At 45.2% G+C, this 26,925-nt stretch overlaps 1 protein-coding gene and 1 long non-coding RNA gene across 2 annotated transcripts; one reads left to right on the forward strand and one right to left on the reverse strand.

Moving 5' to 3' along the window:
* Positions 1-636: 636 nt before the first annotated feature.
* LOC124507155 (uncharacterized) lies at positions 637-19,114 on the reverse strand. The gene is made up of 5 exons (XR_006960938.1): positions 18,186-19,114; positions 10,063-10,225; positions 8,385-8,557; positions 1,557-1,681; positions 637-749 (listed from the first exon to the last, which is right to left on the reverse strand). It is a non-coding gene; the product is annotated as an uncharacterized LOC124507155 (long non-coding RNA).
* A 182-nt stretch (positions 19,115-19,296) lies between these two features.
* On the forward strand, positions 19,297-22,129 carry ADRB1 (adrenoceptor beta 1). Its single transcript, XM_047073478.1, has one exon. It carries the CDS (start codon positions 19,328-19,330, stop codon positions 20,750-20,752), a length of 1,425 nt encoding a protein of 474 aa, XP_046929434.1. The 5' UTR covers positions 19,297-19,327; the 3' UTR covers positions 20,753-22,129.
* Positions 22,130-26,925: the final 4,796 nt, after the last annotated feature.

A 26,925-nucleotide genomic window follows, 5' to 3' on the forward strand; every position in this document is an offset into this window, starting at 1 on the left:
GCACAGAAAAAGGATCTTACTTACTTTGTAGAAAAAAAGACCAACTGACAGCCCAGAGACATCTACGCAGAGCAGGTACCCTTGGGTGGAGGGCACCTTCCCTGACTGTCGGGTACCCAGAATGATATACCACTGCCAAGTTACCACCTGAATGAAGTCAGGGGCTTTGGAGCTTTGAGCGGCTTCCCTTTGGCGCTTTTCATGGGGAGTTCATGCCACTGACCCATAGCAATCGTTCTGGACTATCTATCTGGTTAAGAGCCAGCCTGCTCACCAGGTATGATGGCTGGAGCCCCCAATACATTCCCGAGACACTCCGGGATGCATTCCCAGCTTTCCCATGCCCCTGGTAGATCCAGAAGTCATGCCAAGACAGGACAACATTTCAAAGGGAGATTCATGAATGTGAACAGGGGTTAACAATGTCAGATGCTACAGAAAGGGCATGGTGCACAAGGCAACTGGTTTTGACTCTTCCGGAAATCTTTGAGGAAGCACTTCTGAATGGTAGTGGGGGGAAAAGCTGGGTTGTTTAGGGTTACAGAGGGGAAGAAACATGACTAGATAAATACATTGGGTATGATCTGCTCCTTCTAGAAGTATGTCGGTGAGGAGGAGAAGAAAAATGAGCCATGGTAGTGGATCAAGAGGGTTTATTCAGGACCAGGTGGGAGTCGAACTCTTCTCCTTCAACAGCGTCCAACGAATGCTTTCTCTGTGCCTCACAGATGCCAGGCGATATCCAAGGTCTGGAGAGACAGCCACAAATACTGACAAAATTCCTGTCCCCGTGGGGCTTATACTTGGGGAAAGGGGGAGGAAGGCAGGGCACAAACACCAAAAAGTGAAAATAAACACATAGGTATAAATAAGGTAATTCCATACAAGGATGTGGAATGTCAGCGATATATTAATGAAAAAAAAAAAAAAGAGATTGGTATGATAAGACCAAGACTGGCTGAGTTTGGGGAACGGGGTGGTCAGACAAGGACCCCCTAAGGAGGTAACACTTGAGTGGAAGCTTCAGGAGTGAGAAAGAACCGTCGTGGAATTTCTGACAGAGGGACAGCAAGTTCAGGGTCCCTGTGGCAGGCACCAGCTCAAGGGACAAAGGGGCCAGTGTGGTAAAGCACAGAGAGCCAGGGAGATAGAAGGAAAGGGGAGGCAGCCAACAGATTACCACACGCCTGCGACCACAGAAGCAAGTTTGGGTTTAGTTCTAATTGCAATGTGAAACCACTGGGGGTGTTGAAGCAGGAAAAGCTAAGTGATCTTTTTTTCTAATTATTATTTTAAGATCATATATATCTTTTTAAAAGCCACTCTTGGCTACAGAGCAGAGAATAAACTCTAGGGCCAGGAGTGGAAGTTGCCGGCGTCTGTTGCGGGGGGGTCTAGTGGGAGACCAATGGTGGCTTGGACCAAAGTAGCAGCAGGGAAAAGGTGAGCGTGTTGCAAACACAGATCCCACAGCACTTGCTGATGGACTGCATCTGGGGAGGGGTGGAAAGGGGCAAACTCAGGGAGAGCCCTTGGGTCTCTACCCAAGTACCTACGTGAATGGCAGTGCTATTTCCTGAGCTGGGAAGACTGGAGGAGGAATCTGGAGGGAGTAGAGACTAACAGTCTCAGTGCTGGATAAGTCAAGTCAACTGTAAGACGTCTGAATCCCAGAAGAGATCTGAAGGAGAAAGTTGGGAGAAATCAGGCCAGGGATACAGATTTTGGAGTCATCAGTCTATGGGTGTTAAAAAAAAAAAAAAAAAAAAAAAAGCAAGCAGTTGGATTAAACCTAGAATTACCACAGGATTCAGCCATCCCACTCCCAGGTATAGACCCCAGAGAATTGGAAGCAAAACTCGTACACAAATATTCACAGCAAGACTACTGAAAACAGCCAAATGGTGGACACAACCCAAATGGCCACCAACAGCCGGATGGATAAATGAAATGTGGAATAACCACACGACGGAATACTATTCAGCCGCGGAAAGGAAGGAAGCCTTAATACGCGCTACAAAGTGGATCGTGAACCTTGAAAACATTACGCTAGGCAAATGGTTCCATTTATACAAGAACATCCACGATAAGCAAATCCAGAGACAGAAGGCAGACGAGAAGTTGCCAGGGGTTAAGAAAGGAGCAAATGGGCAGTGGCCGCTGAATGGGTACAGAGTTTTCTCTTGGGGTGACGGAGGATGTTTTGGGACCAGACAGAGGTGGCAGTTGCACCACAATGTGAATGTAGTAAATGCCACTAAACCGCACGCCTTAAAAGGGTGGAATTTATGTTCGTGGGTATTTTACCACGCCAAAACATACATACATACATACATCACAAACAGAGGCAGGGTGATTGGACGAGGTGACCTCCGGATCAGGCAGAGACAGACAAGACAGCCCTGGACTGAGCCCCAAGCATGTGAGAATTTAAGAGGTCAGCCAGAAGAGGGATAGTCAACAAAGAAGGTTCGAAGGCACAAGCCGTGACACTGGAGGAAAACCAGAGACGCTGCTGTCCTAGAACCCAAAGGGAAATGTGTTGCAAGGAGAGTCAAGTGACCATCTGTGTCAAAGAGTGACTTCGTGTGCGGTTCGGGGGGGACACTGCCACATTCGCCTGCTCCGTGGCGGAACCATTTTGCACTCTGATCAGCACTGCGTCAGAGTGCTCCCATCCGCCCTGCAATGGAGCACTGTTGCCAGACCAGCGTACCGTCCTCCCTGAGGCGGAAATAGATCCCAGGGTAGATTTCACCTGCAACTCCTCTGAGAGTGAGGCTGAACATCATTACAGACATTCAGGGGCCATCCGTCTCTCCTCCATCGAGGGCTACCTGAGCCCGGTCTTCTCCCATTTTCTGTTGAGCTGAGAGTCTTCTCACTCTTGATTTCTAGGAGCTCTTGAAGTATCAGGGAGCTGGTCTTTTGTATCACCCCCTCTCTTGAAGCTCTTCTTTCTTCGCTACCTCGAAAGTATTCTCTTCTAGGTGTTCTTTCGTCTCCAGGGTCTCATGTGAGCCTTTGGGATGCTTTCCCCTGGGTACGTGGGGTTCTCCCTGACTCGGCACTTCACATGTTAGCGCCCCCGACCCTTTGTCTCCAGCAACCTCACTTCACTACATGCCCTTCTCGGGCATCCCTCCCCTTCCATCACTGCCTCCGCCATGATTCTGATCACAACTGTGTGCTGAACTCTCCCTAAACGATGTGCAGCAGGATATTAACAAAGGACTTCTCGATGCTCAGGGCGGGCTGAGACCCCACAGCGGAGAACAAGGTGTGTTAGGCACCCAAGCATTCGAAAGAGAGGGGCTAGACCATCTAGGCAGACCTTACAGAGGATGACCCAAAACACCACAACAGGGGCCTGGCCTCATCATGAGGGTCTTTACCAGAGGCTTGAGCGTTGCTCTTTAGTTCTTTGCAGAGGCATGGCTCTTTCCCACCGCCCTCAAACCAAGCAGGAGGCTTTAAGAGAATCTTCTGGAGGGCCTGGCTGGTGTCTTATGGAATTGAGGGGACGCAGGATTAGCTGACTTGTGTTGGAAAAGCTCTAAAGGTGAAAGGCTAGCTTGCTGCCATGGCCCCAAGTGGGGAGAGGAGCCCTCTTGTCAATGCTGTTCCCGGTGGTGGCACCCCCCCGTTAATGGTCATTTTCTCCCTGTTGGTCACGGAAATTGGAACAAAATTTTGAAAGTGTTGGAAGGGCATAATTGTTGCTTCTGCACAGCGAAGGAAACAATCAACAAAACTAAAAGGCAGCCTATGGAATAGGAGAAGATATTTACAAATGACATATCTGATAAAGGGTCAGTATCCAAAATCTATAAAGAACAGGGGCACCTGGGTGGCTCCGTCGGTTAAGCATCTGACTTCAGCTCAGGTCATGATCTCATGGCTCGTGAGTTCAAGCCCCATGTGGGGCTCTGGGCTGACAGCTTAGAGCCTGGAGCCTGTTTTGGATTCTGTGTCTTTCTCTCTCTGCCCCTCCCCTGCTTGTTCTCAATCTCTCTCTCTCTCTCTCTCTCTCTCTCAAAGATAACCATTAAAAATATTTTTTAAAAAAAGAACTTATCAAACTCAACACCCCAAAAACAAATAATCCAGTTTAAAAATGGGCAGAAGACATAATTAGACATTTTTCCAAACAAGACATCCAGATGGCCAACAGACACATGAAAAGATGTTCAATATCACTCATCATCAGGGAAATACAAATCAAAACCACAATGAGATACCACCTCACACCTGTCAGAATGACTAAAATTAACAACACAGGAAACAACAGATGTCGGCAAGGATGTGAAGAAAGGGGAACCCTCTTGCACTGTTGGTGGGAATTAAAACCGATGCAGCCCAGCCACCCTGGAAAACAAAAAGTTAAAAACAGAACTACTCTATGACCCAGCAATTGCACTACTAGGAATTTACCCAAAAGATGCAAAAATACAGATTAGAAGGGGCACATGCACCCCAGTGTTTCTAGCAGCATTTTCAATAGTGGCCAGACTATGGAGAGAGCCCAAATGTCCATCAACTGTTGAATGGATAAAGAAGATGTGAGATATATATACACACACATACATACATACAATGGAATATTACTCAGCCGTGAAAAAGAATGAAATCTTGCCATCTGTAACAACGTGGATGGAACTAGAGCATATTATGCTAAGTGAAATAAGTCAGAGAAAGACATATACCATATAATTTCACTCATATGTGGAATTTAAGAAAAAAATAGATAAACATATGGAAAGGGAAAAAAAGAGAGGGAAGCAAAACACAAGAGACTCTTCATGATATGGAAAAACTAACAAACTGAGGACTGATGGAGGGGAGGGGAGCGGAGGACGGGCTAAATGGGGGATGGGCATTAAGGAGGGTCCTTGTCATGATGAGCACTGGGTGTTGTATGTAAATGATGAATTACTAAAGTCTATTCCCAAAACCAATATTACACTGTCTGTTAACGAACTAGAATTTAAACAAAAATTTGAAGAAAAACCCCACAAATTTAATACAATTTAATTTTTAAAAATAGAAGGGCATAATTATTGACTCTCCAGGAAGCTGAGAGGCAGACCTAACATGGTAACAGCAGAAGAGAGGAAATGCCAAACAGGCAGAATTTGGAAACTCATGGAGAACCGGCCCTGTGCATTCATGGAAAACATCCTTATAAATAAAGTTTTTACAAAAGCTAAGCACAGAAAAAAACCACATGACGTTGTTGCATAGTATTCACTTAAGATTTTCTTAAATCACTTGAATTTGGATCTTAGTTTCCGAAAATGAAGCTGCTTCAAGACAGGAAAAAAATAAAAATGAGGCATTATTTTAGAGTGGTCAAGAGCTCTGGCTGGGGCGTCACACAGACCTGGGTTGGAAGTCCTGCTCCATCATTTATTAGTTGTGAAACTTGGAGCAAATCGCTCAACTTCTCTGAGCCTCAATTTCCTCCTGTACAAAGCAAACATGATACCCGACAAGGCTGTTACTAGAAGTAAATGGGATATTGCAAATGACACCCTTAGCATGGTGTCTGGTGTTCAGTCACTGGTTCTGACCAATCACGAGTGACACCCATCACTCGTCATCAGGGAGATGCAAATCAGAACCACACTGAGATATCACCTCACACCTGCTAGGATGGCTCTTATGAAAAAGACAAGGGATAACAAATGTTGGTGAGGGTGTGGAGAAAAGGGAATGCTCGTGCACTGTTGGTGGGAATGTAAATTGGCAAAGCCATAATGGAAAAAAGTATGGAGGTTCCTCACAAAACTGAAACCAGAACTACCATAACATTCAGCAATCCCACTTGTGGGAAAATCAGGACCTCAAAGAGATATCTGCACTCTCGTGTTCATTGCAACTTTTCACAACAGCCAAGATGTAGAAACAACTTAAATGTCCTTTGACAGACGAAGAGATAAAGCAAATGGGGTGTATAGATACAACGGAACGGTATCTAGCTGCGACAAAAGAAGGAAATTCTGCCATTTGTGACAACATGGATAAATCTGGAAGGCACTATTCTCTGAAACAAACTAGACAGAGAAAGACAAATACTATAGAATCTAAAACAAAACAAAGCAATAACAAAATTTCATGGAAACAGAGAACAGGAGCATTCTGACCACAAAACAGAAAAGAGTTAATTAACTATGGTAACTATATGAAGTGATAGACGTGTTGACCTAACTATATGAAGTGATAGACGTGTTGACCTCGGTGATCATTCTACAATGTATATGTATATCAAATCATCACATTGTATACTTCGAATGTATGTACTATTGTATTTGTTCGCTATTCCTCAATGAAGTTAGAAGGAGAAAAAGGAAAAGATGAGAGGGAGGGATGAAGGGAGGGATGAAGGGAGGGAGGGAGGGAGGGAGGGAGGAAGGAAGGAAGGAAGGAAGGAAGGAAGGAAGGAAGGAAGGAAGGAAGAAAAGGAAACTCTCTAAAGATCACTTCTTGAAGACAGGGTCCAAGTCTTCCATACAGACTTCCTATCCTACATCCCATGGCAAGTGGATTTTTACAGCTGTATATTACCATTAATACTGTGACAATAACAATACTTCAATTAACAAAAGTATAAAGATTCCAGGGGCGCCTGGGTGGCTCAGTCGGTTAAGGGTCTGACTTCGGCTCAGGTCATGATCTCGCAGTCCATGGGTTCAAACCCTGCATCGGGCTCTGTGCTGCCAGCTCAGAGCCTGGAACCGGCTCCGGATTCTGTGTCACCCTCTCTCTCTGCCCCACCCTCACTCACACTCTGTCTCTCTCCTTCTCTCAAAAATGAATAAACGTTAAAAAATTTTTAAAAATTCATAAAGATTCTTGGTCACTCAGGAGTGATGGCAGACATTTTACATGGCCACACACAATGTTTTTAGTAAAGATAAAAAGAAATAGGAAAAAAAAAGAAAAAGAATAAAAGAGAATGTGACATAGATCTAGGTTTCTGTTACATGGCCCTGGAAAGAATGCACATGCCCTATCATTGTATTTTACATCTTTAATTTTGGTTGGTTTAGTGCTTTCTGACGGATGCTGTTAACTTTATGGAGTTTCCAAAGAAAGTTCTCTGTCATGTGCTCTGAAGGAAACTGAGAAGAAAATAAAGCACACTGCAGTAACACAGCCTGGGAGTGCAGAAAGACTATTTGTTCATCATACGTTAAGTTAAAAATATAGTTGCACAAGCAGATGACTAAATAATACTTAGATGCACAGATTTGAGCTTTTCTTTAAGTACAAGCTTATGTAAGATTGTTCCACTGAACTAATCTCGTCATTAACAACACTTCAATGTGACATTTTTAAACATACTGTTTCATATACATCTAAATTCATGCTGTGTACACAGCACGCACGTAGCAAATTTATCTGCAAGGAGGACTTGGCATCCCTGCAACACAGAATGTCATACTATGTTAGAGAGATCCTCAGCTTTCACACTGTGTTAGAGAGATCCTTGGATTTTATACTAAGAGAGATCCTCAGATGTTTATACTTAGGCATCTGGTTCCATATTCGGCCCCTGTAGCAGAGGCATCCAGGACAGCTGAGAGCCATTCTTTAATATCAAACGGCAACACAAATGATCAGATTGGGTTCTTGGAACTTAATCAGGTGGAGTTTTTTGGTGTTTGGATTGGGGGCATAAAAGTCACGTTCATTCGGTCTGTGGCCATGCACAGGTTAAAACATTACCAGCTGTGTCCACAGAGGACAGTTAGATGTACCACTTAGGGATGGATAAAATTAAGATGCTCGTGAGCCTCAGATTTCATCATAAATCTCAATCAATATACTGAAGGGAGTTATTTCTTAGTCAGACCCCTGCTTGCCAATATTTTAGGATCTGAATCACCTTCTCCATCAAAATCATTACTTCGAGGTCAGAAAAATCCTGTTTTTCAGTGGATTCTATAGGAGACAGAACCTGAGTTTATCTTGCCTCAAAGGCCAGTTTTGTTCTTCAGTTATAAAGGTTTGTTGTATCTCTCCAACCCAGTCAATCACCGTTATGCTAGTTCTGGTTCAGAAAAAAAAATTAATAATAATAATAACACCCATGTTGCAGCTGGCAAGCCCAACTGTGGGTCCACACAATGTCAGAGCAACCTGCTGAAAAGTAGTCTGTACGATCAACCAGTTGGATCAGCTGGTTTTTCTCCTCGAGCGGGAATTATTAACGTGAACCTGAATTTTTCTATTTCACTTGCAAGACAACAGTCGGGTTTCTTGGTTTGTAATGAAAGCTATAAAAGGACAGCCCATTTAACCCTACTGTAAGCACACACTGACAGGGATGTGGCTTACACACGCCCCTCCCCCTCTGAATGAAGACCCAGGCTACTTACTCAGCGTACATGACGTCTTGATCTGACCACAGTCAGCCTGTGGCATTCGTGACTTTGTGCCCGGCTGTAATCCTACAGCAAAGGTGACTGTTCTCACCAGGGTCTGCGTGTCACTTACCTGGGGGGCCATCTTTAGTGTGAAACATGAGAAGCCATTCTGCTTGCCCTCAGTCCTAGAAAACATAATATGAATTCCCGGACATAAGGTGTCAAACTTTCTTACGCGTGAGTAACGTCTATGTTATGGGTTGAATGCGTCCCTCCCCGCCCCCAGAAAAAAACACGCGTTGGAGTCTCGGGGCTCCCTTAGTCTCTCAGAATGTGACCTTATTTGGATCTTCAAACGTGATCTTTACAGAGGTAATGAAGACAAAATAAGGCCATTAAGATGGGTCTAATTCAATATGACCGGTGTCCTTATCAAAAGGAGAAATTTGGACACAGACCAGCACAGAAGGAAGACGGCCAGCCATAAGCCAACGGGAGAGGCCCCGGATAGACCCTTTTCTCACAGCCCTCAGAACAAACCAACTGGCACCTTGATTTTGGACTTCTAACCGTCTAATTCACACCTCACCGATCCAGCATCGTTGGAGAACGAAACAATCAAACAATCCATATAAATTCATTTTCTAAATAATGCAAGTGTTCCGGAAAAGAAGTTCCAAAATTTTCATAGTACTATTTCTTAATAAAGATATTTCTAAGATGCACACTGCATTTCTTTTTTTTTTTTAAGTTTACTTATTTATTTTCAGAGTGAAAGAGAGAGAGAGCAGGAGAAGAGCAGAGAGAGAGGGTGAGAGAAAATCCCAAGCAGGCTCCGTGATGTCAGCACAGAGCCCAGTGCAGGTCTCACAACTCACAGACCGTGAGATCATGACCTGAGCTGAAACCAAGAGTCGGACTCCTAACCGACTGAGCCAGCCAGGCACCGCACACACTGTGTTTCTTAAGCCGAGGACGGTTATACACAATCTAAACCTTCTAAATGATGTGGGATCATCAGGTGACTGTGGGGTACAGAACACTGTCTCTGCAGTAAATGGCATCACTCGCGTCCCTGTTTTCTCACAGAAAGTTCCCAGATGTCCTCTCTGCCCGCCCCCTGCACCTTTCTTACTCCTTCGCTCCAGTTTGTTTCTCCCAGTCTGTTACGAAAGAACAGAATCCGGAAGAACAAGGCATTGAAACTGTGTCTGAAATAAAATTAAGAGTTCCGAGTTAGGATCGGAAAGACTCTCCTAGGGGCTGAACCTCAGAGACTTGGGAAAACTTCCTTTGTTGCTGACTTCTCTACCAGCAAGGGATGATATAGTAAGACCCCTTATACTCGGGATAACTGCAGGGCTCGGCTGCATGGACACAAAGCAGGTCACCAGAGAATTTTCCAGCCTCCTTGAGGTCTTAGGAATTTACACCATGAAAAGCAGCAGCTTGGATCAATACTCTCCAGGGAAATAGACTTCTCTCGCAAGAGCCCAGTGGGGCTTTCTTTTGTCATTGTTGGTTTCATATACTTGGAATATGGCTATACCATAGGATGGAACTCTCTCTGGAATGACCTTTCCATGATGCAAAATTAGTTTAGGAAATGCTAATTCCCCAAGCGGAACGATAATCAGATTAAATGACCACAAAGGAATCAACTTGCCTTTGAAACCAAAAGAGTACTTACCAAATTAGATACTTTACTACATCCTCTCGCTTTTAAAAAAGAACACATTGATTCAATTATCCAATTTCCACTCGTTGGAAGCTGCCTTCTTTGCCACCCTCGGTTTTGCATAAAACGAAGCGTTTTCTGCTTTATGCCGCGGCCTATAGCGGTGCTGCTGGAGCTGGTGTTAAAAACAAAACATGGGGAAGAAAAGAAAAAAAAGCACCGATGTTTATTAAGTATTTACGAGAAGCCAAGCGCTAGGACAGATGCCTTTATGCCCTATCTTATTGACTCCTTCCAGACAGCGCCCGAGTAGGGGGGACATTGTTATTTCCATTAAACGGATGACGAAACGGAGGCCGGAGGTGTTCAAACAACTTGTTCCGAGTCATCCAGCTGCTAAGTGGCAGAACCTGGATTTTAACCCAGGCAGTCTGATTCCAGAGCCCGCATTCTTAATCATTAGGGTATAGAGAGAGGCAAATGTCAAAACTAATCACCAAAATTTGGGGCACCTGGGTGGGTCAGTCAGTTTAGCATCCAACTCCTGATTTCCGCTCAGGTCAAGATCTCCCAGTTCATGAGATGGAGCCTCCTGTTGGGTTCTTGTGCTGACAGCACGGGGCCTGCTTGAGATTCTCTCTCCCGCTCTCTCTGCCCCTCCCCCACTCGTGTGCACAAGCGTGCTCTCTCTCTCTCTCAAAAATAAATAAACATTTGAAAAAAAGAATCACTAAAATTAGCATAATCTTGCTTAAATGCCATAATTTGAAATTATGTAATAAAAAGCATTCTGAAACAAAACTGCATAGGCCAGGGATATTTTCAGACTCTCCCATCCAGCCCGGCTACGCTATAAAATACTGAGCATGATTTTTTTTGCAAGGTTAACTGTGGCCTTTTAACTTACTTAATAAATTACTGTTATTCTAAGTCACTTCCCAGACGAGGATTTATGAAAACTATACATACGAGGATATATGCATGGGAATTTTATAAGCCAAGACAATATTGTGATCCACAAGATAGCTACGAAAAGGCACACAATAAATTAGTAATGGGGTGGGGGGAAGGGCGATGTGAAAAATGCTGCCACAGAGTAGTCAGCAGCAGGAGAGAGAAAAACCAGGGAGCGTGATGGAGATGATGACAAGTCAGAGTAAAATCGTCACTTCAGACATTTGCAGGATAAGTAAAGAGATATTTTCAGAACTATGCCAATACCATTTTAGTGCCTTCTCTAGGCATTTCAGAGACCCTCACAGCTCCACCTGGTTTGGAAAAGGATGCAGAATGGCCAAGCACGTTCAGCTTTTTCATTTTCTGTTCCCAACTCCCAAGCAGCTTTATCTAGACCCTTAAATAAAATCCCCAAGGTTGTCACAACTTTTTGAGTCTTTCATTCTCAGCAAGAGTCTTCCGTGAAATCTTTTTCCAGTTACAGATTTAAAAACAAACAAAACAATAAAGCCAAATTGCTTAATTGCTTGGCTTTTCTTTGGTGTTCTTTTGTCTTCAGAGTTAGCATTCATGTGGCAGTTTTGGAAATTCACACTGAAATGTACTCACAATGAGAATTTCATTTGTGTGGCTAAATATGATTATTCTTCCAGACCTATTATACTTAAACCAATTGAACAATACAAATAAACATTGCATGATAGAATCTCTTCACTTGTTCAGGGCTTTGTATTCCAAAAATTACTCCATGACCTGCTCCAGGCCCCAAATATATCATGCAATTGAATTACACTGACAAGTAGCCAGAGGTGAGCCAAAATCTGTTAAGGATGCAGGTTCTGGTAATTAAAGATTAGCTCAGGAGGCAGGAAAGTCAAGAACTCCCTTTCCCTTTCCTTGAAATCTTAAGCACGTCTTCCTCTTATGCTTCAGTTTCTCCAGATTAAAATGGGGAGAAAGGAAATCCAATAATTTCTCCGCCAGTGTAAAAAGTAATTTCTATTTAGAAGGGGTTTACAAAGAAAGGCACTGCCCCCACAACATTTAATTAGGGGATAATGCTCTAGAAACAGAAATCTACCATAGGATGAAAGTCTCTAATAGGTTTTATTCAAGGGGCTGCAAAGCTGAGGCATTGTGGAAAACAAATGACATATCTAAGGTTGATGCGTATTTTCAAAGCACGAAGTCTGACCACACTGGTAATCAAAATCCAAGTAGCAGCAACACGGTCTCACGAGTGTCTTCAGACTCGCCCCTTCCAAGGCAGAGGACCTGACATGCCTCTATATAGTGAGCGGTTCTGGATGGGCTTTTATATAGTACATGCATAATGAGTAAGTTAACTAGAAAAATATCTATACAATGCAAAGAAGTGAAAACACATATGAAAGAAAATACCTGTTTGGTCTACTCAAAGTACTGAATGGAGAGAAAGAAATGTAAATGATTTGGTCTACCACCCAGAGGCTGAGCAGACAACCAGCTTCTTCCACTGGTTCCCATTGGCAATCCCATTCGGTTGGGTGACCCAGATGCCATGTTCCATGGGTGAAAGGAAAAGACAATGTCTTCTCTTATTTGGGAGAATCTACTAGACACAAGCTTTTAAGTGGTTCCTCTATCCCACAGGAATTTATGAAGGACCAACTACGTGGCCAGAATAAACGGGAGCTAAAATGTTTAAAAGGGATCTTTCCTCCTCTTCAGAAGCTTAACACAGGGCTTAGGGGATTCTTGGTGCTGCAAACTCCTTAGTCTGGTACAACATAATCGTTTTATCTGGGACATGGTAAGATTCTGTTAAAATAAAATCTAGAGTTTTCAATAATTAGTACAGCTTACAGTCACCAGAGGCTCTGGACTCGGGCACACTGAAGGACGACTCCCAGCCAAATGTTCTTCATGTGCAGCAATGATATTCCTGGTGCCAGGGGCACCTAAAGGTAAGATTTCAGCTGACGAGCAATTCATTTTTATTTGTAATATAACTGAATAAAACCAGATTTGTTAAATTATTTATTTATTTGTTTGTTTGTTTATTGAGAGACAGGGAGAGAGAGCAAGCCAGGGAGGGTCAGAGAGAGGGGGAGAGAGAATCCCAAGCAGGCTCCGTGCTGTTAGCACAGAGCCTGACGCGGGGCTCGAACCCACCAACCATGAGATCATGACCTGAGCCAAAATCAAGAGTCGGGACGTTTACCCAACTGAGCCACCCAGGTGCCCCAAGAACAGAATTTTTGAAAGTTAGCTTTAGTTTTATATTGCACTGCCTTCCTCTTTTTTTTTTTTTTTTTTTTTTAAGTTACTAGTCATGGCACTAAGTAGATGACTTGAGGGAAAAAATCCTTCCTTTACTTCTAATATTTCACCACCGAAATACTTTAAAGGAATTTATTTCAGGGACTCAAATAAACAAATACCTTTAAAAAAATAGAATAGGGCATATACTAGGGAAGGGCACACAAGAAAAGGGAGGAGGGAGGACTTTTTTTAAAAAGATAATTTACTAAAGATAAAAGCATTTAAACACAGTTCACTCTGATCCAGCCTCTGAGTCATATTAATGTCTGGTGCGAGAAAAGAGTCCAACTGATAAAGAGAAGCTTATTTAACTGAATGGACTTCTCATACGAGCAAACCGACCCCTTTCATGTGCTGAAATGTCATGAGGATTGGATCAGATGGAATTTGGCGTGTTACAAACACACAGTGCTATGTGAGATTTCAAGAAGCTTTCGCATACATTCACATACATTTACCATGAACCGACGGTAAATCCATTTTAAAGATGAAGCCACTGCAGAAGGTCAAACCGAAAAGTGACAAAGCCAGGATACCAACCTGGATCTTCTGCCTCCCGGGTCGGAACACTTGCCAGTACAGCCAAATTTTGAAAAATATTTTTATTGGCTCTAGCGTTGCTCGGTGTAGTCATTGGACACACCAGGAAGAGGAGGAGGTGGGAAAGAGGGAGGAAGTGGGAGAGAGGAGAGCTTTTGAATTTTCCAAACAGTCCAGGCTTCGCAGTGATTACACTGTCCTCGTTCTTATCACAATGGATGGAGTTGCTTGCCCCTGTGTAAATTGTGGCTGCCAACCCAGCATATGACCTTAAGTGCCAGCCACGGGTGCAGGCTGTTCTTTGGTTAGTTAGCCCTGAGTGACTGTTTTAGCAGTTTTGCTTGATGGGAAAAGTTGTGTATCTTTCCTCTGAAACAGCCCCTTGAGCTCTGATTAACAAATCCCGCCATTTACCATCAGCCTCAAGGCAAATTTTGCTAACTTACTGGTTTGATACACTTCTTGGGGCTTTGCTTGGAAATTCCCCCCCAAGATGTCCTTTGGCCCACATCCCAGCAGTTGTCCAGTTGGGCTATTAACTCCTATTTTTATCAAAAGAGCCAAAACTCAACTCAAGAATGGAAACGTGTTAGCCAAGCTCATGGCTTACAACCACAGGTGGGGGTAAATACTACCAATCACTCCTGGGCAGACCTTTAATTCAATCTAGAACTTGAAATGAGATTCCAGTCATCAGCTATCCTCACAGAGCAGAAATGCCTGTATATATGGTATCACAAATGAAAGCCGAGGAAAAAGGTCATTCACCTGAAATATTTATGAAGATTAGGTCGTGCTTTTCATCGATGCAGACTTATGTGACCCCTTTCGAAAACCCATGACGTATGTCCCACTTTATTCATTACTGAGTATGATATAGATTTATTTATCTCATGAGCCTACCTTGAATTTTATAGTTTGTAATGCTTACATGAAAAAGTGGACTGGACTATAGGAATATGAATTTTTACTGTAAATTCTAAGCATGAGGGAAGACTGTAACTCCAAAAACACTCAATTATGTCTCCATACTAGTAAAAATGAGATTCTAATTAATTAAACATTATTTATGACTCAAAGCTTAATGTGAATTAAGTAAATATGAATAAACATGGGAAATATAAAAACTATGGGACAGTTCTGGCTCTAGAGCTTACAATCCATATGAGAAGAGAAAAGAAAAACAGATGAAAATTAGGAAAACAATATAAGAGGTGTCGAAAGGCGATATATTGTTAATTGCCTTGTGAAATGCAATTAGCAAAGTAATTACTATAGGTGGAGGAAGGAGGGATCATTCCCAGAAACAGTGGGCAGGGATGACTGTAAAATAAATAAATAAAAAACATACCAGCCAAATCTTGAATACTGAATCCATTGAAATGGACATGAAGGAGGAGATTCTTAGTGGAAAGAACCCCATAAGAATGAGAAAGACCACAGATGCAAAAAAGAAAAAAGAAAAAAAAAAAAAAAAGACGAAGAGTACAGATCCAAAAAGGAAAAAGAACACAGAACTGCAAGTTAGGGTGACAGGGACAAGATAATTCTAGAAAGGCCATTTGGAACTGGACTTTTAAATGCCAAGTTGAGGAGTTAAGGTTTCTGAACACAAAAGCGTCTTGCTTCAAAGCAGCATTTTAGAAATATTAACTTGACTATGGTATCCCAGATTAAATGGAGCAGGGAGATACAGAGACTGGGAGATCAAAGGGAAACCGTGGCACATTCAGATATGGAACGATGGAGAGGGATGGAACAGAGGTGGGGGTAGGAAATGGGAGGGGGAAGAAGCCTACTACCTCTCCACGTGCTTATCAGCATTTATCTTTGGAGCTTTCTGTTGTTTTGTAAACTACTGTCCAATCAGTGGGTTCCTAAGAACTGATTCCTTTCCGCAATCTCCAGGAGGGAATGGGGACGTGGCGGAGTTTCATTTTGAATTTGCAACATGTGATACCTGTATAAGGGGATATGTTGTACCTTTTCTTCTTAATCTATATCCTCCTCTAAGGGCAAAAAGAAAGTTAGCTCAAAAAGGTCCCCCCAAAAGCGTCATGGAATGTAGGATTTAAAGGAGATCTGAGAACATGTTATTTAAAAGAAAGCTAACTCCGGGGTGCCTGGGTGGCTCAGTCAGGTGAGCAGCAGACTTCAGCTCAGGTCATGGTCCCACAGATCATGGGTTTGATCCCCGCGTTGGGCTCTGTGCTGATAGCTCAGAGCCTGGAGCCTGCTTCGGTTTCTGAGTCTCCCTCTCTCTCTGCCCCTCTCCCAATCATATCCAGTCCTTCTCCATCAAAAATAAGCAAACATTAAAATAAAAAAAAATTTTTAACTTAAAAAAAAGAAAGCCAACTCTAGTTGAGCACAGACTATTTCAAACTTTTCCATAAGTATAACTGAAAGAAAGCCTCAAAATGCCAGGGACCCCTTTACGCCTGCAGCTCTATGTTGGAACTCCTATTAAAATAACCTTCTGGTTTTGGGGCACCTGGGTGGCTCAGTCGGTTGAGCGTCGGACCTCAGCTCAGGTCATGACCACACGGTCCGTGAGTTTGAGCCCCACGTCAGGCTCCGTGCTGACAGCTCAGAGCCTGGAGCCCACTTTGGATTCTGTGTCTCCCTCTCTCTCTGACCCTTCCCCGTTCATGCTCTGTCTCTCTCTCTGTCTCAAAAATAAATAAACATTAAAAAAATTTTTTTTTAAATAAACTTCTGGTTTTGAATATTTGTGATTTAATGTATTTATTATCCAGAAATTTGGGGAAATTTGACATATCTCTGATTTAACAGGAAAAAAAAGTTTCAGGAGAGTTTTGTGACAAGTCAAATCTCACGCTCAAATACATGGTATGTTTACACATGTACGTATATACGCAAATACATGTATCTATACATAATATCTATGCATGCAAATACATAGATATTTATACCTATGGTAACGTTACTGGCATCCAGGCCTCTGTACTGAACCTCTCCAACCATGTTCTGGCTTTATCGCTCACAGAAATGCAATCCCCTGGCCCATCATGGGCACTTAAGCTTGGCACACAGTATTCCAGTAACACCTCTTGACAGAAGATGGAGCAGGATAGAAGGCCTCCTCCCACATTCCCTACACCTCACTCCATGGCCGGGCACTCAGAACCCCTTTCCTGGGCAGTCAGGTTCAACTCTTTCCCACCCCTTGGCTATTTTGAGACGGTCTTTCGAGGGAGGAGGGAACAGAAGGAAGCCTGAAGGGGAGACAAGTTTGCAGTGACAGGTAACTAAGGCTTTCGTGAGCTTACTCTAAACTCAGGGTGCCGTCCCTGTCCCTCCCCTCTTTCTAGCCCTCCTCCTTTCCTTGTTCCCCCTTCTCAACCTTCCCGACTTGGCAGAACTAGGCTGCCAAGTCCTGGCGCAAAAGGGTGAATAAACAAATCACCCACACCCACCCGCCCTGAAACACTGATTGACTATCCAGTTTGGGCCTAAAGCAAATTTACATTTGGATTTAAGTTAAGAGAAGGTAGTTAAAACTGCTTGACTTTATAAACTGAATCAGCATTGCTTTTAAGCTCCTGACTGGGGTTGCCGTGAAATTCAGTCTCTCTCTGCAAGGTAAGAATTTGAGTTTGGTCCAGATGTTGGGGTTCCTTCCAGACTGTATTCTTTTTCTTCCAGTGCTAGGAAGATACCCAGTGTGAGCATTGTATAACGTTTTCAGGCACCCTTACATGGGTATTTAGAAGCTGTTTACTTCTCAAGGATTCCATTAAAGGCTTTTTATTTTCAAGGCTGAGCTGAGGACGTCACCATGGCCAGAACAGAGAGGGGGCTTGCAGTCCCACTGTTACACTGTGTTCATGGTGGCTGTTCCCTACATAGAATCCACCCACAGCTGGGCTAACAACTCACCAATTTCAAACTGATTCATTGGCCGACTGGAAAACCAGGGATAGAACTTTAAACGCTATAGGATATTAACCCTCCTGAGTATTTACATATTTTCTCCTCTCATCCCTCCAAAACTAATCCTAGAGTTTTGAGAATCTGGGAACTTGGGCAAAGGAGAAAACAGGCAAGCGGAGCGCGAGGAATCTGAAATGTCAGCTCATGACGTCAACCAAAACGAACAGCACCTTTTTGTTTGCAGTGACCCAGCTCAAAATATAAAACCATGTGAGTAATAAAACACAAAATACAGGTGTTATCACTGAACGTGGAGAGTCTGAAATGCAATCAAATGTGTTCCTTGTTCTTGGCGGTGTCATTTACTCTACGTTCACACTTGTGTTTCCCTGAGCCTCTCTTTTTAATATCGACACACACCGTGGCGTCATACTCACGTAGTAATTAGCTGGGGCTGAGGAGCGTTAGCTGTTCAGATGCACAAACCTTCGCTTGCCTTCTGCGTCTACTGCACTGGAACAGAAGCTCCTTGCAGGAAGAGCGCACAGAGAGCGTTCTTGACAGATGCCAGGTTTGCTCCGGCAAGGCGGCAAGGCGCTCTGCTGGAAAGTTTTCCTCTAACCACTGACACCCGCCTCCGGTCCCCCGAGCTGGCAGGACGCAGGCTGGCTGGGTCCCCTCTTGACGGGGGAGGGGTTTTACAACACACTCTGCAAGGCTGCCGGATCCGAGAAACAACCCGGCAGCCGAACTCCTCCAACCCCAGCGGACAGACTGTCCGAGGCGCTCCGGCGCTCGGCAGGGAACGCCGAGGCCCCCTCCCCGCTAAGGCGAACACGCGCTCGGCTCGGCAGGGAACCTGGGCACTGGAGGTGGAGAGGATGCCGGTGGAGCGGGGGCGCAAGGAGGGAGCCAAACGCCAGAGGCAGAAAGGGCGCGGGAGGGGGCGGACTGCGGGAGAGAGTGGGAGCTTCGGGGAGCGGCGGGGACGGGGGTGGGAGCCGGGCGCAGTGGTGGGGTAGAAGGGCACGGGGCCCCGGAACCCGCGAGCGCGGGAAGGGCGCGCCCGCAGGAACCGGCGGGGGCGGGGGCGGCGCTCGTGCGGCGATCTGCCCCCGGACTCCCCCGAGCAGCAGAACGGCCGGTGGGAGGGGGGTGCGGGAGGTGGGAGGGTGCGGGGGGTGGGGGGGGGGAACAAGATAGGGGCGTGCCTTTGCCCGGATTGGCTGCAGGCGCCTGACGCGAGGTCCCGGGGGTTGGCTTGGGGGAGTGGGAGCGGGGTGGGGTGGGTGCTGGGTGCCGGGGCTGCGGGCTCAGCACGCTCAGAAACATGCTGAGGTCCCGGCGGCTGTTCCAGCAGCGGCAGCGGCTCCAGCAGCAGCGGCGGCGGCGGCGGCGGCGACAGCGCACGGCTCCGGCGGGGAAGGCGCCCGGCGCCCATGCCTCCGGCCCCGCGCAGCGGCTGCCCTGACCTGGCCGCGACCTCCCTCCGCGCGCCCCGCCGCCCGGGCCCCTGGGGTGTTCCCCAACCACGGCCCAGCCCCGCCACACCCCCCGCCCCCGGCCTCCGCAGCTCGGCATGGGCGCGGGGGCGCTCGCCCTGGGCGCCTCCGAGCCCTGCAACCTGTCGTCGGCCGCGCCGCTCCCCGACGGCGCGGCCACGGCGGCGCGACTGCTGGTGCCCGCGTCGCCGTCCGCCTCGCCGCTGACCCCGACCAGCGAGGGCCCCGCGCCGCTGTCGCAGCAGTGGACGGCGGGCATAGGCCTGCTGATGGCGCTCATCGTGCTGCTCATCGTGGCGGGCAACGTCCTGGTGATCGTGGCCATCGCCAAGACGCCGCGGCTGCAGACGCTCACCAACCTCTTCATCATGTCCCTGGCCAGCGCCGACCTCGTCATGGGGCTGCTGGTGGTGCCGTTCGGGGCCACCATCGTCATGCGGGGCCGCTGGGAGTACGGCTCCTTCTTCTGCGAGCTCTGGACCTCGGTGGATGTGCTGTGCGTGACGGCCAGCATCGAGACCCTGTGTGTCATCGCCCTGGACCGCTACCTCGCCATCACGTCGCCCTTCCGCTACCAGAGCCTGCTGACCCGCGCGCGGGCGCGGGCCCTGGTGTGCACCGTGTGGGCCATCTCGGCCCTGGTGTCCTTCCTGCCCATCCTCATGCACTGGTGGCGGGCCGAGGGCGACGAGGCGCGCCGCTGCTACAACGACCCCAAGTGCTGCGATTTCGTCACCAACCGGGCCTACGCCATCGCCTCGTCCGTCGTGTCCTTCTACGTGCCCCTGTGCATCATGGCCTTCGTGTACCTGCGGGTGTTCCGCGAGGCCCAGAAGCAGGTGAAGAAGATCGACAGCTGCGAGCGCCGCTTCCTCAGCGGCCCGGCGCGGCCCCCCTCGCCCGCGCCCGCGCCCGGCTCCCCGCGCCCCGCGGCCACCGCCGCCGCCGCCGCCGCCGCCGCCCCGCTGGCCAACGGGCGCATCAGCAAGCGGCGGCCCTCGCGCCTCGTGGCCCTGCGCGAGCAGAAGGCGCTCAAGACGCTGGGCATCATCATGGGCGTGTTCACGCTCTGCTGGCTGCCCTTCTTCCTGGCCAACGTGGTCAAGGCCTTCCACCGCGACCTGGTGCCCGACCGCCTCTTCGTCTTCTTCAACTGGCTGGGCTACGCCAACTCGGCCTTCAACCCCATCATCTACTGCCGCAGCCCCGACTTCCGCAAGGCCTTCCAGCGCCTGCTCTGCTTCGCGCGCCGGGCCGCCCGCGGGGGCCACGCGGCCGCCGGCGACCGGCCGCGCGCCTCCGGCTGCCTGCCGGGGACCCGGCCGCCGCCGTCGCCGGGGGCCGCCTCGGACGACGACGACGACGACGACGTCGGGGCCGCGCCGCCCGCGCGCCTGCTGGAGCCCTGGGCCGGCTGCAACGGCGGGGCGGCGGCGGCGGACAGCGACTCGAGCCTGGACGAGCCGGGCCGCCCCGCGGGCGCCTCGGAATCCAAGGTGTAGGGTCCCGCGGCCGCCGCCCGCGCCCCCCTCCCCCGCCCGCGCCCCGGGAGCGAGAACGCCCAGGCGCCCCCACTGGCTTCCCAGGGGAGAGAGATCCGTGTTTACGCAAGCCCCAGAGCAGGTGAACTCAAAGCCCGCAAAGCTGGTCTGAATCCTCCAAGGCGAACGCAAAAGCCGCGGACCGTTGCACAGAAAGGAAAGTTTGGGGAGGGCTGGGAGAGTGGCTTGCAGATTTGTCTTGGTTCTTTTTTTCTGTGCGTGCTTCGGCCTTCTTTGGTGTGTGCGTGTGATGCATCTTCCGTTTGGGGGGGTTGTCTCCCCCCCACCCCCCCACCCCCACTTCCAGGTGGTTTTTGACACTTGCTTCGAGGACTGGGTAGTAGAAAGGAGAAGCAGGGAGTCTATCAACTGGGCTTCCGTCCCATTCCCGGGAACAGGAGCAGTCAACCGGAGAGAGAAGGGGGAATGACAGTTGTCAGGACATGTTCCCTTTGCTTTCCAGAGAAAGTTCCTGTTAATTCCTGAGTAATGATGGTTCCTGTTCTTAAAGCAGAGGGAAAGGATGGATGCAAAGGAACGTTTCAAGAAATTTTAAGCTATTCTTGGAACAAGCGTCACCTTGCTTTCTGTTTGTAGGGCAAACCTGCAGTCCCCGCGCGCCTCGGTGGTCAGGCTGAGGGGTTTCTACCTCACACTGTGCAAATTGCACAGCAAGATAGAAAGACTTGTTTATATTAAACAGCTTATTTATGTATCAATATTAGTTGGGAGGACCAGGCGCTGAGCCTCTGTGACATGTAACTCTGTCCATTGAAGACAGGACAGAAAAAGAAAAACAAAAACAAAAAACAAAAACAAGAGGAAACAGTTCAGATTACTGCACACATGGGAAAAAACAAAAACAAACAAACAAAAAAAACAACAACAACAACAACGACAAACAAAACAAAGAGTGGTTCCAAATCCCATTTTGCACAGTGTTAGGAATTGTAATATCCACAGAAGGTATGACTTGCACAAAAAGAAATCAAATATTTTTTAAAGGGGAAGGGGGCAGATCTTAAAAAACTAAAATAAAATTCAAAACTCTACTTCTGTTGTCTGTTATGTTCTTGAGCTAATGATTTGTTGGAAAAATACATTTTTATACTCTTATCATGGTACTGTAACTGTATCCATATTATAAATATAATTATCTTAAGGATTTTTATCATTATTTTTTTATGTCCAAGTGCCCACGTGAATCTGCTGGTAAAATTTAGCACCCGCCTGTAAATTGTATTTCCTCCGTGTGTTTTACCAAGTATTTATACTCTGGTGCAACTAACTACTGTGTGAGGGATTGGTCCATGTGCAATAAATACCAATGAAGCACAATCAAGATTACGTACCGCGTGTCTGTAAAGGGTCAGTGATAATGGAAAAGACAGTTTGTTTTGTTCAAAATATAGGCTGGGTTTCCCATAGCGCTCTTTTAATAGCTTTTCATGACTCAGTAACATAGCAAAATGCCTCTAGACCAAATAAGGCATGCACCTACTGAGAGCTGCAGACTTGCCCTAAATTTTCACAGCCGGATTCAAGGTATTCTAGACTACTGAGAGATGTTTTCAAGATCCTATCTGCTGCACTTGACTTAAGAAGTAACATTTGAGATGGTGTAGCTTTAAAAAAAAAAAAAAAAAAAAAGTGATACAGCCAGGTAGCTCAATTGCAATTTTGCACAGAAACGCAGGAGGAAAAAAAAAACAAACCCAACTCCTTGAATAATCAGTCGCCTACTTGCAATGAGGTAAGTGGCTTCCACAGCTTGTTTGTGTTTTCCAATAGTAAATCACAGCCTACAGATGACAATCAGTGTGTACAGATTTCTCCAATGGCTGGTTAGCATGAACACTGCTTTTATGCTTAAGTAAAAATGTATAAAAACAGCTTTTAAGTAAACGTTTTTCTTCTCTAGTATGATTAAATAGACCATTTTCCCAGAATTTTAGGGTGGGAAGGTCACAGGAAAAGGCAAATGTGAAAATTTGTAATTTCCTAGCAAAGTTGTGACACCCAAATGGATAGGATATTTGTCATAAAGTTGATTCCCCAAGAAAGTATAGTGAAATTCCAGCCTGGGATCGATTCTGCATTCTCCAAAATAAGTTTAAGTATTTATCTTTGTATTTTTAAGCAAGCTTTATATTTCATGACTGTAAAGAAACCAAAGTGAAGAGTATAAAGTTTTTGACTCATACTGAACTTTCTGATGAAGAAACTATTTTCTCAGGAAAGTCAAGACTGATTATCCTTTTTTTGCAGTGGAATATTCTAAAGACCAGGAGACAGTCTTCTGAGAAAGGCTAATGATGTAGATGTTTTAGAGACCAACAGAAGGTTGTATGAACAAAAGCTGCTATGAAGTTTAACCCCTTTAGAAAGAAAGAAAGAGGAAGGAAGGGAGGAAGGGAGGGGGGAGGGAGGAAGGGAGGGGGGAGGGAGGGAGGGAGGGGGGAGGGAGGGAGGGAGGAAGGAAGGAAGGAAGGAAGGAAGGAAGGAAGGAAGGAAGGAGGAAGGAAAGTGGGGAGGGGGAAGATGGCAACACTTATTTAAAAATACAAAGAAAAATACTGAAAGAAACTTAGTTTGGACAGTATAAAATGGACCTCAGAATGAAATCTCACTCACTCCCCAGGGAAAAAACAGAGCCCACTTCATCCTCAGTTACCCCACTATGAGTATGTACGATGCATTTTGTAAGGGGTTTTGTTCTTTATTTTAATTTATAGCAGACAATTAATAGACAACACCTACAGTTTTATCTGAAGAACATTCAAGTACCAGGTTAATGCTTCACTTTCTGACTTCCTCACTGTTATTTTGTTTAAATAAGTCTTTGCATTTAAATAAAAAGACATTTTTCCAGGCCCATCAAACCTCAGGTTTTAAAATCATGGAACGCTTTTAAACTTTAACAAACAAACAAATATATATAAGTTAACTACGTAGTCTAAACTCTTCAGTGAATTAGAAGAGACAGCTATAATCTTGGGACCAGTTTTATATATTTGTAGGAAATGGGAAAAGATTTTTCTATGATCCCTTGAGTCCCCTAAGGATTACAAGGATTCGGAAACAGACTGTGTCGGTGATTCCAACTAGCCATGAATACTACTTTTTGTTATTTTTGAAGAAGACAGACATTGATTTGCAATAGAAATGCAGGAAGCTGGGCTGTCAATCCCAACAGCTGTGGCAATGGGAGGAGAGAACTGCCAATCCTGTTTAATCTGGTAAAATAATACACACCAGAAGTGACGGAGGAAAGCAAAGAATACGCAGAAAGTCAACCTGATGCCATGGGCTTGTGTGTCACGAGTTCCAAAGGCATAAACCTTAAATTTAAAAGAGTGACCTTCTATGTGATCGAGATTCGTTGATCCTCGCTACATTGGAAATTCTATTTCCACTGCACGCTGCAAAGTGCTCCAGTGTAACAAGATATTCCAGCCACTATAAATTCTCCCTCCAAAGAAGAAATGTATAATTGGTATAGCACATAGCTGAATCCCTCGGTGAACTTGTCTATATAAAACTTTGCAAATGGAGTTTGTTTTTTCAGTCCATTCTTTCTTTGGAACTGGAATTATTAATAACTTCTTTTTCAGAATTATTAATAACTTCTAAATGGCTGTTGTGAAACCTTTCCTTGTTAAAGCACATTTTCCTAGCTTATTTTGATTTTGCATTTTGAACATGCTAACTTCCTCTGGCAAATATGTAACGCTGCCAGACGGGAATTCTACACCGAAAGTTATCAGGATGGTATTATCATTTAAGTTTTTAGCAAGAGCTTTTAAGTCAGGGTCTCATGGAAAATTATGAAGTTTTGCTGCCATATGTGAAAAGCTTTAAAAGAATTTCTTTAACAAAGCTGGACCCATTAGTTCTTTTGAAGGAAAAGCATAAATAAAAAACCTTAGCACTAATTCAAATTAAACACATTGGCACAGATAATTTAGTTTTATTCGTACGTTTCTGGCATAATGTGCTGAGAAATACTAATTCTTTTGAATCCCTGCCAATTTGCTACTAATCAAAATGGAGAAGATATGCACTGTTTGGATTATACCTAAAAATAGTCGTGCTACAGTCGCATCAGCAAATGGAATTAAATTAATTTCTCTTTCTTCCTCTTCGCACATACCCTCCATATTATTTACATTTCCATCAAGAAAATTGCTTCTGAATCCTCAGAATTTGTGATTCAGTGTGTCCCAAATTGCATTGCTACATTGCAATGATTTTTAAGCAAAACCCCATGGAACTATTTTCTGAGAAATACACCTCTCCTGAAATTCCCACTTTCACCTTGCTCTCATTTCAAGGGTCTCTACTAAATAGCCCTCATAATGTAATCAAAGGGAAATCTAATTGTTCTAAAGACAGACTGGAAAAACAGCAGCCCCAAGGAGAAGCTTACGCCATAAGGTCATAGTTAGGGCATGATCTTTGCCGTAATGTCAGCAGGACCCAAGAAAGCCTTGGAAGGAACCGTCTACGCCCTTTAAGCCTTTGCCTTCACTTGGATGTTGTTCAAAGACCACTCTGAACACACCTGAAGCCAGTTCTTGTCTGGGACCCGCCACACTCCCCAGCCCTTCTCTTGAGCACTCCCTTCAATTCTTCTTGAATGAACTCGAAATATCTAGAACATCTAGTTCTAGGTAAACTGTCTTCACAGCAGCATCAATTTCCCATGAACAGTTTCCTGAAGCTCTGATTTTCAACATCTCTCAACGTGTTCATTGCAATTTCTTTCTTCTCTCTCCACAATCCCTTGCTCGTCGTAGCTGTTAACTAGTATCAGCAAGATCACACTGTTTTCTTCCTATTTATGCCACGAAACTTACCTATGATGCATTTGAAATGTCTTAAGTTTGGGTTTCTTCCTGAGAATTTCAGTATTGCTCATAATTATTCATGGGAAAAGTTTTAACGTTCACTTGTATATTTCCTATACAAGGTCTTCACGTTGAGTGCAGGGTGTGGGGCTTTCTTAGGATTTCTTTTTCTGGTTTTCTTTATTTTTCAGTTTTGAACTGATGGCTTTGTCAGTCTTTCAGTATCCTGCCTGCAAAGGATAACATTAGCTATTCCACTACAGCTTACTGTAAATCAGTTTTCCTAGCCATTACTAGGCTCGTGTGGGTAAATTTCTACTCTTGGAGAGCAGAAAACTTGTTCGAGCAGATGGCCCAAAGACTCTGGCTGCCCTGGCTGGCCACTGTGGGCAGTGACCTTGGGAAAGTCAGTTGGTTACCCTGCACCTCAGGTTCACTTCCCACAAAGCCCGATCAGTAGACTTTGTTTGTGAAATCCTTTGAAATAGAAGTTTATTGCTTTGCAAAGTCTATCATTTCAAATGCTTCCTCTTAACTTTCTTTTCCCTTTCCTTGTAACTCCACCTATAAAATCCTCGGTGGCTGGTTTTTTTTTTTCCTTTATGAGTGCAAGGAACGGCTAAGAGGAATAAAAATATATATAATACCCCATGCATCCAAACAGTCATTCCCTTTTTATTATGTTTAAAGTTCTGCAGAAACCGCAACTGAATAACCTTCCCAAACATCGGATTAAAAAACCTGTTTGCCATGTGCTAAGCAAAAATGGTTGTTCAATGATTTTTAACCCACAGCCTCTATGAGAAAAGTCAATTTGAAAAGTTGCTCACCTCTACAATTTTGACTGAGTTGTAAATGCTAAAAGCAACTCTCTGAATTGTTCTCTTTTCTGGGCATCGCAATTCAGAAATGAAACGTGCTAAGTTTGTCTTTTTGTTTACCTCTTTTGTGGCTTGCAGGGTATTGGGTTTCATTGTTCCCAACTCCACAAACAGTGGCAAATACACGGGAATCTGACCGACTTCAAATATCTGTTATGTTAACTAGAGGAATTCACCTGCAATCTTGATGTCCTTGTTAAAAATGCTTTTAAAGAGTAAACATTAATAGATGTTCCAATGAGATTTTCTGCACTCCAGGGATTTTTCTAAAGCCATTAAAGGTAACATTTTGGTAAGACGCTCCTCTTAAAGAATTCCTTGTGCTTAAATGAGTCTGTGATCAGCCCTGAAATAATTTTTTTTTTCTTAAAATAAGCATACTTAAGTAAAACTGAGTCACTAA

The sequence above is a fragment of the Lynx rufus genome, unplaced genomic scaffold (genome assembly GCF_022079265.1).
Source record: "Lynx rufus isolate CCGP_SWC_20201006 ecotype Redwood Valley unplaced genomic scaffold, mLynRuf1.p SCAF_11, whole genome shotgun sequence".
In the NCBI taxonomy this organism is placed as follows: Eukaryota; Metazoa; Chordata; class Mammalia; order Carnivora; family Felidae; genus Lynx; species Lynx rufus.